At 43.8% G+C, this 17,400-nt stretch overlaps 1 protein-coding gene across 1 annotated transcript in view; it reads right to left on the bottom strand.

Moving 5' to 3' along the window:
* Fur2 (furin-like protease 2) overlaps positions 1 to 17,400 on the bottom strand; it is a 55,288-nt gene that overhangs the window by 18,570 nt on the left and 19,318 nt on the right. Inside the window, exons 10-16 of the mRNA XM_089545666.1 lie at positions 16,504 to 16,610; positions 13,857 to 13,974; positions 13,063 to 13,270; positions 10,123 to 10,413; positions 6,682 to 6,871; positions 1,547 to 1,706; positions 916 to 1,068 (exon numbers count right to left, since the gene is read on the bottom strand). Coding sequence (XP_089401792.1) covers positions 916 to 1,068; positions 1,547 to 1,706; positions 6,682 to 6,871; positions 10,123 to 10,413; positions 13,063 to 13,270; positions 13,857 to 13,974; positions 16,504 to 16,610 — 1,227 coding nt within the window. The remainder of the gene's footprint in view (positions 1 to 915; positions 1,069 to 1,546; positions 1,707 to 6,681; positions 6,872 to 10,122; positions 10,414 to 13,062; positions 13,271 to 13,856; positions 13,975 to 16,503; positions 16,611 to 17,400) is intronic.

The raw sequence follows: 17,400 nt of genomic DNA, 5'->3' as shown, positions 1-17,400 counted from the left end.
CAAGAATAGTAGTAAATATGCCCTGACAACAAGAATCTTTTCACACTCCTTGAACTAAGGTAAGGCGACCCAGAAACTGACAATCTCTAGCATATGCTAAATTATGAGAAAACACTTATCTCTAGCATATGCTAAATTATGGGAAAACACTTATCACTATTAAAAATTGTAATACAGCCGAGCCTCATTATAATGGAATGGTTTATGAAGAAATAATGGATATAACAAAGGTCTGACAATTCCCCTTGGAAGCTCGGTCAACACGGGCTATAACGAAGCTACTGCTATAACGATCTAATCACCAGGCCCCTTCAACTTCATTATAACACGATTCAATTGGACTATCGAGGACAAAAGTGGTATACTCCACGCAGCGGGAGCCGGAGCTACGGAAAACTGCGTTGCAACGCCATCTACAGGCGCCATCTCGGACCCAGATAGCCAATCTGTGACCTTTATTATCAGCAGGCCTGCCGCTTGGCTCGTTTCAATGTTTCAAAAATGCGCTGCTTCGACGACTAGTTAGCCGCGCGCGTGCGGGCATTCGATCGCATCATGACGGTGAGAGCGCCGGCTCTCAAGCCATATCTCGAACACGCGTTGGAAAAAAAGAAGACAGAAAATGAAAAGAGCGCCACCAGATTGCTACTGCTGCAGAGCCGCTCAACATTTTGGCGAGCAAAAGAACAAAACATTGAAACGAGTCAAGCGACATGCCTGCTGATAATAAAGGTCACAGATTGGCTGTCTGGGTCCGAGATGCCGCCTGCAGATGGCGTTGAAACGCAGTTTTCCGTTGCTCCGGCTCCGGTCGCGTGGAGTATACCACTTTTGTCCCCGATAGTACATGGTTAACTCCATATTTAATGAACAGACATTGTTTCTGCTGCAGGATTTGGTAAAGGGCCCACAAACCTGCGACAAAAGTGGTCGGGTCCACCGTAGAACTTGGGTGGACAGTGAGTAAAGCACTGCTTGTTGTGAGACCAGAGCCCTTCAGGGCACGTGACGCAGTCCTGAGTAGAGGGGCCTAGGCACGTGAGGCATGTGTCGTGGCACTTGCGACAACTGAAAGGAAGGTCATCCACACACATACACACTTAAAAGTTGCAGATGTGGGCTACTTACTGGTCTACTAAAGTGGTCAGCATTATTAAGAAATTGGCCCAGTAAGTAATGCCACTTTCCCTGTACCCTCAATGAAAGGCAACATCAGTCGGCATTTGTTGCAGAATCAAATGTGAGCTGTGAGAAGGGACAGCTGCATGTGTAGAGGTACTTGGCAGGACGAGGATCTTATACTATACACATATGCATAACATGTCATTGACTAGACATGGGAGCAAAACAACATGGTAAAAAAAATTGGCCCATCTTAGACATCTTTAACTGAGCTATGAATATTACCCCTTTCCCCATCTTAACGAGCTTCCAGGTAGCAAGGGAATATCTTCAGATTACAGTGTTTAAGTCCTTTCTGGTAAAAAGCCTTCCTAAATTATACTGACAGCTTCACTGTATGCAATAAATGATGAAATGCACATACATCCTGTCCCTTGCAGATGAGTATGTCCCATTTGGGCAGGAGCCAACACACGTGTTCCCAAATCTGGAGTAATTCTTCTGGCACTCTGTACAGTTCGATGATGAGTTCACGCACTTTGAGCAGCTAAGGTCACATTCCACACACAATCGTAATTCTGCGTCTGAAAAACAAACAAAATAAAAAAAACATCAGCACTCAGAAATGCGCAACTTTTTGCATTAAATCAATATGACTTGCTTTTTGACAGATTACTGCCTCGAAAATCTTAACCAGTCCAAATGTTTTACAGAACAACCCTCAGTCGGTTCCAGCTGGAACCAACTGGGAATTATTCCGCAAACCAGTTGGACTGGTTAAGGTTTCCACCTCGTGATGACAAATTAATGTCAAAAGTATAAATAATTTTACACATGCCACTAGAGGCAATGAAGCAAAAACTTAACTGAATAACACAATGAAGAAACACAGCACTTTCCCAACCCCAAATTTCTTCACCAGATGCAACCATCACAAAAACACATCCCAGTTTGAAAATATTTTTAATAACAAGTGGGGGGTGGAAGGAGCACAAAATCTATGCTACCTGTGCAAGAGTGGCGCAAGAACTGCAGGAACATTGGTCCTTTTGCTTTAGGAACTAGAAATGTACAGACATGTGTGTCTTGGCATCCAGCCGTGAAATTCTATGAGTGTCACATCTGTCTAGAAGTGGGTAAAATTTGCCCACAACCCTAAAGAAGCAAGCTGGACGTCTTGGATCCATAAGCACAAACTCACAAGCACAAACTCTATTTGCTAGCTGGCATTAATGCTTACAAAGCAGCGAATGCCAACACTATGCTGCCCTTGCAATAAACAAAGCAAGGTGTCAAGTTGCAAGCCAGTCATGCAATGGAGACAATAGTGTGCCACTTTTGCAACACAATTCATCGCAAATGAAAACCCCACAAAACCCCACAACAAAAAGCATAAAATTAGTTTCTCTACAGCCCAATCTGTACTCTCTCTGCCAACATGAGTGGTCTAGCGCTACAGCTAGATAACGATGCTTCAGTGTGATAACATTCCTCTTTCAAGGCAATCTGAAGTAATCTGTGCTGTAGTATCGTAGCAGTGATTAACGCACTACAGGAACTTTCACAGCAGATGCAAAATGCATGAATATGAGAGTGGGAAAGCAGTTTTAGAAGTATCCTGTATCAGTAAACAACTGGCGTGAGGTGGTGGTTGGCTTCTGGTGCAAAAGGTGCAATGGCCAAGAGGGAAAGCTCGTACATACAGTACAACAGCAAGCATGGACACAGGAATGCAGTGCAGCCAGCACTGTTGGCAAAGCTTAAGGACATTCCATGACACCCTTGGCACAGTGTGCAATAAGACTATTGCAATAGACAGTGTGCAATAAGACAGTGCAATAAGACAGTGTCCAATAAGACTATTTTTCTCACTACAAGACACAAAAAGTGGGCCATTTTCTCTGGCCATTGAAAGTATTACCACAGTCACTATCACATACACTATTTTACTGAAAGGGACTTCTTTAGCACTCAAGCCCTGCAGACTTTGCCTCGACGCCAGCCAAACATTCAAATCTATTGAAGCAGCAAGAGTAACAAGAGAAGAAATGACAGCATTGTTCAAATATTTATGGTTCCTCTGCCCTTACTTTTCATGTCACATCAAACCACTAAATGTTCAACCTCCAGTGCTCAACCTTGCTCAACTGGCCTTGAAACTTGCAGTTTCAATGAAATTTTTAAATATCCAAAGGCAGCTTAAGTAATTCAACGAAGCTAACACGGAATCAGAGAGGCCCAACGGAATACAAGAAAAAAGCTACGCTAAATAAATGCAAAAAGATTCAAAGGATCCATGCACATGAATAGAGAGGGAGGGCAAGAAACAATGAGGTGGTCCGATTGCCTGTCACGTTTGCACAAAACCGAGACAGGGAACTCGAGAAAGACTGTTTCAACAAGCTATACGACCACCTGTGCAGTTTGCAAGGCCAATAGGAGCTGTGCTCAAACATCAGCACTGTTCCAGTGAAGTTGCCACATATTTCCGACCATTTATGTGTGTTTGGGCATGTCTTAGAAAAAAAAAAAGCATTTGGTGCTTTGGACATAGCCTCCACTTTGAAATGGGAAGCAGCTCAATTTGAGCACATCACAGCAAACCTGAATGGCACCACACACCACTGAAGGTGAATACTTTATATTCGTATAAGGGCCGCACTTTTTTCTACGGTTTTGACAGGGTGCAACCCTTACATGGGACCGGCATCTTCTCGTAAAATTTTTCCAACTGTTTCAAAGCCCCGATTACATGTGCCCCAGTTTATGTTGCCACATGCATTTTTATGATGAATTAGCGCAGCCCAGGCAAATCCTTGAAACACACAATGCACTGAAAGTATGGATGATAGGATGCACACCTCACGACCGGCGCGAATTAACCACCCAGAGTAAAACAGGTCGCTAGATCAGTTTACTGGCAAATGTCACGCGATTCTAAGTTATTAAGATCCTCCGAAGATCTGGCGCTTGACTGACAGTGTGGCTGACGTGTAGCACATGTGGCTTATGGAGCGAGCGCCGCTCCACACGTGCGACCTGCGACCATCAGTGTGAGGCAACCTTTGCCAGGCCTGTATTTCCGTGCACTTCACTGTCAATGGCCTTGCGGAATCAACTATACATTCATTTTAATGCAAGGTTATTGTGCGATGATAAAATGGTAGCAGAGGTAGAACCTTTTATTATTCACTATGGCTGGATTCAAAGAAATTCTGCTGCAGCTATGATGCGAAGCATGCTAGGCCTAGCGACACCGGGCGAACAGCGCATTACTATGGTGTGCATTCCACCAACGCCCGAGCTTGGTGGGCAGTGCATTGCCATAAGGAAATATGCCACTAATATGTGTGCACACTATTCTAACTTCTTTGCAGCATAATTATTTATTCTTTCTGGCACGAATGCCGGGCACAAAAGAGTTTGCAGCGCTTATGCATCATGTGTTCGCGGTTCCAGGCAGAGCCTGGCATGCGTGAGCATACAGTGGAACCTCGATTATACGACGTTCAGGGGACCGCGCGAAACCGTCGTATAATCCGGGTGTCGTATAATCGAAAATCAAGCGTGATATTTTTTAACGTCTGAACTTCATCGTCATCTTTTTTTTTTTTTTTTCGGAGCACAAATGCAGCACATTTTTGCCGGCAGAGGGCTAGTCTTCAACAAACAAGATAAAATGGCTGTTGAGGCTGCCGTGAGCAGCGGGGCAGCGGCTCGCCCGGTTTTCTTGATGGGTGGAAAGATTAAGGCGCACCGGTTATCGACTGGCTAAAGTGTGCCTGTATTTACTCGATTCTAAGCACCCCCTTTTTTTCACGATCGCGATGCCCAAAGTGAGAGGGGGTGCTTAGATTCGAAAAATCTAAACTGACCCCCCCTCCCCTTCCCTCGGGCTCCTCTTTTGAAACGGGCGCGAGAAAAAATTTAGGAAACATTCAAAAGAAAAATAGCTGCAGACAGTTCTGTGCCGCCATCTGTCTTGTAGTGTCGGAACGCAACAACACAAAAAGCGCCGTGGACGCCGCTGTCCTCGCTTCGGCGAGCGCGGCCTCGCCCGCTTATCTGCTTTTTCATCAGCGTCCGCTCCGGCGGACGCATTTGTTGCTGCGACGACGCGCGTCTTATCTTTTCTCTTTATCTTTCCTCTGATCTTTTAACTGTCCTCTATCTGCACTTGGCAGCGGTGGTGGCTAGGCAGGCCCGTGCAATTTCCTTTTCATCCTTCTCTGTCACAACAACAACGCGCAGGCCGCGCCTCCTCGGGACTCCGACTGCACAGGCTCCACGAAAAAGAGAGCAAGTGCACTTGGCGGCCTCGGCAACGCTCTCTTCCGCGCAAAAAAGGGGATGCTTAGATTCGCATGCAAAGTTTTTTTTTTCAGAAATTTTTTTCCGAAAATAGGGGGGGGGGGGGGGGGGTTGCTTAGAATCGCGAAAATACGGTACATCCCGGCCTGCGTTTGCTGACGACCTTTTTTGACGGATGGTACGAGCCAAACCAAACGTCGTACGAAGCGGGGTCCTTCTAAAATTTGCGTCGTATAACCGAGGTTTTTAATGCATTGTCTCTATGGGGGTTTTGCCGGGACCGCACAAATTCGTCGTAAAATGCGGGTCGTCGCATGACCGGGGGACGTATAATCGAGGTTCCACTGTACGTCCATGATCGTATCAAGTGCCGCAGGTAGTAGTTATCTTTGTTAACTCCCAGTGGAATGTACCACGTGAAAAAAAATTATGTACACAAGAAACAATATTTCTGGCTGTCTTTTTTTTTCCCCCCGAATTGCGGACGGCCACATTGGGTGTGCAGCCTAAACACAAGTATGGTTTGGTTTATGGGGTTTAACGTCCCAAAGCGACTCAGGCTATGAGAGACGCCGTAGTGGAGGGCTCCGGAAATTTCGACCACCTGGGGTTCTTTAACGTGCACTGACATCGCACAGTACATGGGCCTCTAGAATTTCTCCTCCAAAGAAATTCTAGCCGGCACGGCCGGGATCGAACCCGCATCTTTTGGGTCAGCAGCCGAGCATCATAACCACTGAGCCACCGCGGTGGCTAAACACAAGTATGTACAGTGAGTACAATGGAGCAAACTTGTGAGGGCAAAATACTTAAAAAAAATGTATATCTGCAACGCTACAAAAAATTTAATGTATATATGAATCTGAATCACAGAGCTGGTTCTTGCCAGCTGTAGTCTGTAGTCAGACAAGCCAGTTTGCACAAATACATCAGGAAAGACAAGTGCACAAAGCACCATACAGGCTGACGCTAGCAGCCAGTTCTATGTGTTTCATTTGCAGCAATGGGAAGGCAGCACAACAAATGAGGACAAAGGAACAGAAAACATGAACGCCGACTTATTTCACGTTTGGTGCTCGTCCTAAACAACATGCGTCTAAACAGATGCTTATGCACTGCCTGTTTGCTACCACAGATAGCACTGTAAGCAATGACTGTGGCTGAAATTACTGGCAAAACACACTTTGAGGCTTCGATCCCCTTTGCGGCAAAAATTTTGAGAGAAGGACAACAAAGCGTGCATCTCACCAGCGTATGTTCCATCGGGGCACTCGTGCCAGCAGGAGCCTTCCTGCGTGAGGTGCCGCCCCGCAGGGCAAGACAGGCAGTTGCTCTCAAAGGGACCGTAGCAAGTAGCGCAGTCAGTGTGGCAGTCTTCACAAGTGAAGCTCTCCCGACTTCCAAACTTTCCTGCAGGGCACTTCTCCACGCAGTCATCCTGTTCAGAGGTAAACACCACAAATTGTGCCAAAAAAGAAAATTGAATTAAAAAAAAAGAAAACATAAGGGATATTTTTTCTCCCAGCATTCTTTTCTTCTCTCACACTAAAGGCCAAAGTTCCAACATTAAATGAAACGCAAACATGACACTAAATGAAAATGCAAAGACACAAAACTATCTAAAAAAATGAAGAAGGACAGAGTAAGATGCGGTTTGTACTAAAGCACAGTCAGGCATAAGAGTTTTCGGACCACATGCTCCGTAAAAGAAGCAGATAGCTCTATTATTAGCCATCGGCTGCAAACCACACTTGTCGAGGTGAAAGCTAAAGTCCTTTTCTTTCAGCTCCACAACTGTGGTCTCCAGCCAGCACCTAATAAGAGAGCGACCGGCTTCATTTACAGAGCAAGTGGTCCAGAGACATTTGTCCTCGACTGTACAATGAGTAGTCATCACACTTCTGAAGTGTTAATTAGGCATGCTAGCATTTAACCTTTCTGAATTAAAATGCTACCATTTTGCTGCCCCCACTTCATTTTTCTACTTGCACTTCATCTGAGGTCAATAGTACTTAGCTGATCTAAAGCACACTTTACATGCTGTACAGGATGGTTTTCATGCAAAACGTTTTCACATTACCAAAAGTTCACCATCAAAAGAGTGACCACTATGAAAGAATGACACTACCATAGTCTTGCTTCATATATTGCCAAAAATCTATTTTACTCGAGTCTCCAAATCAAACACTGCAGCCCCAGCGACAATAAAGAAAAGTAAAAGCACTGAACCACAACATTCGAGCTGGCACACCAAGATTATGCACGATATGATTGAAACAGCGCAAGGCCGAAGGCCAAAAAAAGAGAGAGCGGAGGAAAGGAGGAAATGGACAACACAGCGCTGAACTAGCAACTGACATTTATTTGGCACGCTGCGCGTATAAATACATTCAGGCACCAAAATAGAAAACAACGCATAGAGCAATTCATGCACCAGGATCCCTGCAAGCAAACACAAACTAAGAAGTGCGATTCAGGAAGCGAAGTTCTTTTCGTGATAAAGACACTGATGCAGCACTTACACATGTATCACCATACTTATTGATATTCGAAGCCTCGATAATTTCCCCGGCAAAGCTGGTCTTTGTTCCTAGCAACAACTCGGCAAAAATTAAACTGTGGGGTGCAATCACATTCACGGCAATGCATGCTAAGGTTACGAGACTCTGTTATCTACATTGTTGACTCTCTGTTATCTACATTGTTGACTCTCTGTTATCTACATTGTTGACTCTCTGTTATCTACATTGTTGACTCTCTGTTATCTACATTGTTGACTCTCTGTTATCTACATTGTTGACTCTCTGTTATCTACATTGTTGACTCTCTGTTATCTACATTGTTGACTCTCTGTTATCTACATTGTTGACTCTCTGTTATCTACATTGTTGACTCTCTGTTATCTACATTGTTGACTCTTTGTTATCTACATTGTTGACTCTTTGTTATCTACATTGTTGACTCTTTGTTATCTACATTGTTGACTCTTTGTTATCTACATTGTTGACTCTTTGTTATCTACATTGTTGACTCTTTGTTATCTACATTGTTGACTCTTTGTTATCTACATTGTTGACTCTTTGTTATCTACATTGTTGACTCTTTGTTATCTACATTGTTGACTCTTTGTTATCTACATTGTTGACTCTTTGTTATCTACATTGTTGACTCTTTGTTATCTACATTGTTGACTCTTTGTTATCTACATTGTTGACTCTTTGTTATCTACATTGTTGACTCTTTGTTATCTACATTGTTGACTCTTTGTTATCTACATTGTTGACTCTTTGTTATCTACATTGTTGACTCTTTGTTATCTACATTGTTGACTCTTTGTTATCTACATTGTTGACTCTTTGTTATCTACATTGTTGACTCTTTGTTATCTACATTGTTGACTCTTTGTTATCTACATTGTTGACTCTTTGTTATCTACATTGTTGACTCTTTGTTATCTACATTGTTGACTCTTTGTTATCTACATTGTTGACTCTTTGTTATCTACATTGTTGACTCTTTGTTATCTACATTGTTGACTCTTTGTTATCTACATTGTTGACTCTTTGTTATCTACATTGTTGACTCTTTGTTATCTACATTGTTGACTCTTTGTTATCTACATTGTTGACTCTTTGTTATCTACATTGTTGCGGTGCTGCCTGAGCCTATCATTTAAGCACTGAATGCAAATTTGTGAAGTGTCAAAAAAATGTCGTGTATTCCATTCCTCTCACTTGTAATAGGTTTTATATTGGCCAGACTGGACAGTGCTTAAATGATAGGCTCAGGCAGCACCGCAACAATGTAGATAACAAAGAGTCTCGTAACCTTAGCATGCATTGCCGTGAATGTGATTGCACCCCACAGTTTAATTTTTGCCGAGTTGTTGCTAGGAACAAAGACCAGCTTTGCCGGAAATTATCGAGGCTTCGAATATCAATAAGTATGGTGATATATGTGTAAGTGCTGCATCAGTGTCTTTATCACGAAAAGAACTTCGCTTCCTGAATCGCACTTCTTAGTTTGTGTTTGCTTGCAGGGATCCTGGTGCATGAATTGCTCTATGCGTTGTTTTCTATTTTGGTGCCTGAATGTATTTATACGCGCAGCGTGCCGAATAAATGTCAGTTGCTAGTTCAGCGCTGTGTTGTCCATTTCCTCCTTTCCTCCGCTCTCTTTTTTTGGCCTTCGGCCTTGCGCTGTTTCAATCATATCATGTACAACCAACTCGCCCATCAGCTCGTGCTTTCAAGATTATGCACGTTTCATCAGTTCTAACAGCACAATTTTGTGTCAAACTATAGGCTCAACTATATCCCACTTTATACTCGGTAGACAACCCTGCCAAAGCTAGCACACCAGTAAACAAAAATTAAATATGGCTGATGACCCACTGAAATCAATACAAAAACTTTGACGAATGAAAGAAGGCAATAATTAAATCATAATCTTAGAAAAGCAATTAGGTGTTCGACAGACGGCATCTCCGTACTGCACACTGGAACATATGTCATGGCTCCCAGTAACACTCAGTGCAGTAGGAGTAATGTACAAATAAGCAAAGTGTTTTCATAAGCACACTGCCAGCAATGCTATAACAGCATTGCCTGCATGGTACAATCAAACGTAATAGTGCACATGAAATTGAAGTTCGATGCAGTAGCAAGGCAGTTGGTGAAAGAATGGCACCTGTTCGAGCAGCAGAAACTTGGCCTGCGCAGCACAGGAATTGCGTGCCAGGCGGCTGCTCCCAGCCTTGGCTGCGCCCGTGTCCCGAATGATGTACGAGCTGTGCGGGCGCGGACGCAACTTTATGGGGTCCGTGTCAGTGCCGTAGAAGATGAGGTACCAGTGCTTCAGCTTGCCAGGGAAGAGTGAGCGGCGTGGCCCATCGCTGGTGATGATGAGGCGCCATGTCCCAGGTGCCGGCTCACCCCAGAAGTGAACTGACATGAAGGGCCAGTTGTTGAAAGTGTCCTCCTGCGTGCAAGTCAGTAAAACTCACTTGACTACTCAAAGACAAAAAGAAAGGTGGATTGACCACATGGGTGTTCCACATCCCACCACAAGTTGAGCGAAAATGATAAGCTTGATACATTAAAATGCAACAGTAATGCTGGCAAGGCAGCCAATGTGCCAGCCATTCCTAAACTTTTGACAGAAAAGGTGTGAATGCCGAGAACTGTGGAGCGCATGTATACGCGTGTATGTGTATAGCATGAATCAAATCGAAATGGCATATCACAGACTGCGTTCACCCGCAGAGCAACAGTTTTGCACTTTAATGCTCGTTCTGCTCATGGAAAGCAAGATGACATTCAGTCAATATTCTGAGAAGACCTGGCATTATGGCGGCTTTGCCCATTCCTGCTTTTTGGAAGGGTATTTCTTCAGGAAATTAATTAATCTAAGGACAAAACAACACCTAGCATCTAAAGCTGTGGTGCAAATGCAGTTCAAGTACAGCTAGGGCATGTATCTTTTTCTTCATTTGTGCAAATTATTGAAAATGTAAAAACTGAAAATGTAGAGAGTAACCTTATAACCTGCCAGCATGCCTACAAGCTTCCCACTTAATGGAGGACTAGCAAAATGAAGGTTCGCACTAACTAGCCTTCATGTACTGTAGCTAGCGGCATCAATAGCACCACAATCTCACCAACTATGACACAAAAGGGCAAATGCAACGCTAATAATGATGGAAGAAACAGGGGCATACTATATACACAGTTTTTTTTTCTTTTGCAATGGCAATGCCCAGCAAATGTGATGTCAAAAAAAATGTTTGGACTCATGTTTACACAAAACACCTTTAGTAGCTACATTTAGGTTGCTGTGTACCAGCCAATATACCCATGCCCCAGCTAAATGTAACCAAGTTTTTAAAAAGCTGGAGTGTCCTATGCAAGCGAAGCCAACTTAGTGCTGTGGAGAGTCGTGTGGACTAGTCTACAGAAGTATTTTTCTTCATTCTGCCAAGTGAGTTCATTAGTTAAGACTAACTAGCTAACTTTTTAAATATTGGCTTCTGGAAAAAAGAAGTGCCAAAAAAATTGTAGCTCATCTTGAAAAACAGAGGGATAAAATGTTTGCATCACGGTACGTTTATGTAGCTTTTCTAATGGCCCGAAAAAGAAAGTACACGAAATTCAAAATGTACCACTTTACAGTGGTGCTATTTGAGTGCCCCAACACATTATGTGAAAAAAAAAAAAAAAAAGCCACTTATCTCCGGAATTCTTCCTCCAACAGAGCACTTCGTTTGCAATCAGCACGGGATATGAGATAAGCAAATTTCTCTTTCTCAGATTGCATCTAGGATGCGCAAAGTGAACTGAAATGGTGCATCACAATTCATTTAGATTGAACAGCAACTTTTTTCTGGCTCACGAGCCAGCCAAGAAGCTAAAACGAAAAACTTGGAATCTACCCAGCTTGAAATCTACCCGATATTGCCTGCCATATTCTAACAGCAAGGACACAAAAGAGGTGAACTGCAGAGCAAAAGGATACAGTGCAAAGCAAAGCCAGCTTCAGCAGACAGATAGCTGAGAATATAGAGCTCCATGATCCGAACAAGTATTTACAATGCATATTTATGATGATTTATGAGGTGCGTTGAAAAAGTATGTACCTTTGGTCAGCAAAAATACATTTATTTATTTGGAGGCACAAAACTCTAATCCCCTTTCAAGTAGTCTACTTGGTAATGCACACACTTCTCCCAAAGCTTCCTCCATTCTTGGAAACATTTCTGGAACGAGTTTTTTGTAATGGAGATCAGTCGGGCCATAACATTCCCAATGACGTCTTCTCTCGACTCAAATCGGGTTGCTTTCAGCAGCACTTTCAGCTTGTGAAACAGCCAAAAGTCACACGGAGCCATGTCGGGGGAGTACGGAGCCTGACGAACCACAGGAATGTTGTGTTTGGCTAAGAAAGTCTGAATCAGATCTGCAGAATGGGTAGGTGCGTTGTCATGATGGAGCTGCCAAGATTGTGCTGCCCACAGATGAGGTCGTTCGCGCTGCTCCGCTTCACGATGGTGACGAAGGACCTCCTGGTGGTACTCCTATGTGATGGTTTGGCCTTGTGGTGTGCACTCATGATGCACCACTCCATGGGAGTCGAAGAAAACGGTTCACATGACTTTTGACATTGCTGCAGACCTGCCATGTTTTTTTTGCCTCTCGAATCTTGCGAATGGTTTTGGCTTGGTTATCGCCAAGCTTCCAGCAAAATTTGGTGCAATATCGTTGCTCATGTTGTTCCGTCACAATACAACTAACTTACTGGAAACCAACAACTGCGCACTACATGTCCTCACTTACAGGCAGACTGCTAGCGACTGACGCTTTCTGCGAGCTGGAAAAATATTGCACATGCACACAAATGTCCGCTCTACATCTCCAGTGAAGGAAGCCTCCGACTTCATTGGTTTAGGCGGGATAGAAGAAGACTCGATACTTTTTGAACGCACCTCGTAAAAAGGTCCCCTGGGTATGAGTCTATTTTCAGTATCCACATGTCTGGTCAACAAATCCACAGCAGGACTTCACTACTGCTTTGTTCCACATCTACTGGCATGCAAACGCGGAAATCAACTACGTGGGGCATATCCCAGCCTACCTTGACATCATAAGAGCGAGGCAGGAGGACATGTGAATGCGTGCCCAGTGGAGACACAAGGGTGATGCGGAGATTGCCACGGGGCAAAAACTGGAGCGACAGCACCACCTGGACATGTTCCAGAAAGCGCACCGCATCACGCCGACCCCAGCAGCCACTGGCGTTCATCTGCACCTCTAGCCGTTCCCCTTGACGGTTTGGAATAGTCCTGGGAAACAAAAGAATAAATTTGAGGAGCTAGAGTAAGACAAGCAAGTTTTTATTCTTAGCTGTCCAATGCTCCAAAACCATCTACCATCACGTGGTCCTCAGCTCTCGCTAACCAGAAATTTTTTTATGCACTATTAAATTTTTTTTTCTCACGCCATTGCATTTTTCTCTTTTTTGTATTTTGGCCTTTGGTGTATCACCCAATGTGCTTCAGAGTAGCTCAGTATTCATTTATTTGAGCCACTATTCCACTAATCTATTGCGGTTCTATATTTACTAGTGACCCACTCCCCTCACTGAACGGTACTACAATGCAATAAAAAAAAAAACATTTTATTTCCAGTTTTCCTCTGTGCTGCTCACACAAAGTAATCAGAAGCATTAAACAATGGTGACGCACCCCAAAATGGTTTAGAGCACAAGCCTAGAAAGGTTCTCTGAGAAGTATTTATTTATTAATTTTTTTTGCTTCAGAATTTGAAAGTCTCATCTTACCATTCATTCTCCTTCACAAATTATGTTGCTTGCAATGTCTACTAACGATGCTGCCAAATGCATTGAAATAACAGCCCATTAAAACGCACCATCCAGTATCCTCTGTGTCAGAACGGCAGACATGCTGCGGCGGAGCAGTAGTCCATTGTTCAGCCAGGGCTGTCATGGCATCCGCATCCATCAAGCCGTAACCAAACTTGTGGCTGACTGCAAGGACAGGTGTAGGTATGAATAGAAAAAAATTGACAAATATAAAAATTCTAACGCTCACTGCTGTGCTGAGTGAACGGCATGGCCAACACTCACACACATCCCACCTTTCTGAACGTCAATAGGCAGATATAAAAAAAAAATGTACGGTACTTACAATGCACCAAGTCTGCATAAGCACACCAATTAGAGCCAAATGACATTGCATACCTGATGGAAACAGTGCAAGATGCAGGACAGACCTCACATTTCCCTCTTCTTCTGTCCTGTCTCTTGCACTTCCGATCAACTATACCCAGAGGCCACACTGCCCGCAGGCCCTAAGACCCCACAGACTAATGTTCCCGCGAGTTTAGCTGAGCGCACCTTGCCAAACGCACTGATACACCACAAGACCCAGTAAGACAGGCATCCCTGATAAACTTAACTGAGCCCATTGAACCGGCACTGCCAACTAATGAGATATCCAGCAACTTCTGTTGACACTTTAGTCGATGTATCAGCCTGCGTCTGTGTTTTCCTTTTATGAAATGGCTGAGCACTGTGACAAGAACTCAGTGGCTTGGTGCGCTAGCAATTTCATTCCATTTCCTCTTCTTCTGTCTATAGCTGTCTCAAAGACACTGAAGCAGTTCCTTATCAACAAGAAGAAAGCTTGCTGCTCATGTACTTAACTGAAGGAGGACTCTGAATCACCTCTCATCAGTTAAAGAGGAAAGTTGAGCTAGTTGGTGCTGAATAACCGGTTGCAACATTTTAACTAGCGAGAATAAGTACAATGAACACAAATGCTCACTACAATTAGCTAGTTACAATGCTACAACCAGCACCTCTCATCAAGACCACATTTCCACATCTCCAGGGCTTTCATTCCCATCTTGGTGTCGCTGTTGCAGTGATAGCAGCAAAGACGCACACATATTGTAGATCATGCAGTAACAACCCTGATGCTCAGTTAACTAATTGACAGCATGCTTGCCACCTATGCGGCATACTGTTGCAAATCAATCATGGGAATGATGTGAAGTACACGCAACTGCCTCGTACACTTGTGTCTCCTCAGCCAAAACCATCTCCCTACTTTCACTCTCCAACCATGTTCGCTCAGTGACATTTGAGGTAGTGTACAAAAGAGCTCATGAATGAGCACCATTTACATGCTATGGCTGGCAAAACGTCTGCCCACTGAAGAGAATGTTGCTTGAACACCATTGCCGAGCATTTATGAGAAGAGCACCCCGTATAAACACGTACCCCTACGGCCAACTCCATTTGTCGTCCATTTGTCCCTCCTTTCACTCTCCAACCATGTTCGCACAGTGACATTTGAGGTAGTGTACAAAAGAGCTCATGAATGAGCACCATTTACATGCTATGGCTGGCAAAACGTCTGCCCACTGAAGAAAATGTTGCTTGAACACCATTGCCGAGCATTTATGAGAAGAGCACCCCGTATAAACACGTACCCCTACGGCCAACTCCATTTGTTGTCCATTTGTCCCTCCTTTCACTCTCCAACCATGTTCGCACAGTGACATTTGAGGTAGTGTACAAAAGAGCTCATGAATGAGCACCATTTACATGCTATGGCTGGCAAAACGTCTGCCCACTGAAGAAAATGTTGCTTGAACACCATTGCCGAGCATTTATGAGAAGAGCACCCCGTATAAACACGTACCCCTACGGCCAACTCCATTTGTTGTCCATTTGTCCCTCCTTTCACTCTCCAACCATGTTCGCACAGTGACATTTGAGGTAGTGTACAAAAGAGCTCATGAATGAGCACCATTTACATGCTATGGCTGGCAAAACGTCTGCCCACTGAAGAAAATGTTGCTTGAACACCATTGCCGAGCATTTATGAGAAGAGCACCCCGTATAAACACGTACCCCTACGGCCAACTCCATTTGTCGTCCATTTGTCCCTCCTTTCACTCTCCAACCATGTTCGCACAGTGACATTTGAGGTAGTGTACAAAAGAGCTCATGAATGAGCACCATTTACATGCTATGGCTGGCAAAACGTCTGCCCACTGAAGAAAATGTTGCTTGAACACCATTGCCGAGCATTTATGAGAAGAGCACCCCGTATAAACACGTACCCCTACGGCCAACTCCATTTGTTGTCCATTTGTCCCTCCTTTCACTCTCCAACCATGTTCGCACAGTGACATTTGAGGTAGTGTACAAAAGAGCTCATGAATGAGCACCATTTACATGCTATGGCTGGCAAAACGTCTGCCCACTGAAGAAAATGTTGCTTGAACACCATTGCCGAGCATTTATGAGAAGAGCACCCCGTATAAACGCGTACCCCTACGGCCAACTCCATTTGTCGTCCATTTGTCCCTCCTTTCACTCTCCAACCATGTTCGCACAGTGACATTTGAGGTAGTGTACAAAAGAGCTCATGAATGAGCACCATTTACATGCTACTACTGGCAAAATGTCTGCCCACTGAGGAAAATGTTGCTTGAAAACCATTGCCGAGCATTTATGAGAAGAGCACCCCGTATAAACACGTACCCCTACGGCCAACTCCATTTGTCGTCCAGCCCTCTTCTCCAAGCAGAGGCTCTGGCCGAGAAGTCATCACAACTAGGTGCTGCATGTCCCGCCAAGTGAGCTTGGGGCTGCACGCAGGTAGAACAGCACTGACATGTGAGGGGTCACAAATGAAACAAAAACTAGAATACACTGCACATTTCACACCAAGGTCCTTTACAAGAGTCAGTGAAATGTACATTAAAAGGTATCTTCCCTTCAAGTAACACCTGTCACGTTTTAGCAGGTATCGTGGAAGCAGATACAGCAGGCTGTCGATAGTTTAAACTTCAAACCCAAAATGGACCAAAAATTCTGTTGAAACATCTGCAGCTCAAGTTAAGGGGTGCTTTTTTAATACACCCAATTTTGACAGGAAAGAATCCTCAGTTTAAATCTCAAGAGTTTGAAATCACTGTTTTACCTTTCGCATTAGCTAGTCTCACCTTGAGCCTTCATGGCTTCAAGCCATCCATGATTGCTTAAGTTCGTTAGTCGAACTTACTAAACAAAAAATACTCAGATAATGAATACATGATAATGAATGAATGATAATAAATACTCAGATAATCAAGATAATGAGGCTACTAACGTTTAGTAAAAAAAGAAACAATAGGCCCAATTACACAGCTACAAAATATGGCAACATACAATAAATTTGCCACAGACAACGGCCAGAAAAAAATCAAAGTACATTAGTACTCACAATAGCATTTTTTTACACCTCCATAGTTTGAATCTGCCAAACTGAATCTAAAAGAAGTCTCTAAATTCACTTCATCCCATAAGGGTTCCATTATATGATGTGTGCCGCCTAACACCATCTCACAGCAGAGAATATAGGCTTCGACCAGAACAACCCTCATCGAAGATTATTCG

The sequence above is a fragment of the Amblyomma mixtum genome, chromosome 5 (assembly GCF_055824585.1).
Source record: "Amblyomma mixtum isolate Tamu chromosome 5, ASM5582458v1, whole genome shotgun sequence".
Lineage (NCBI taxonomy): Eukaryota > Metazoa > Arthropoda > Arachnida > Ixodida > Ixodidae > Amblyomma > Amblyomma mixtum.
Note: the sequence above shows the minus strand (reverse complement) of the source record. Positions and strands in the feature narration are given on the sequence as shown.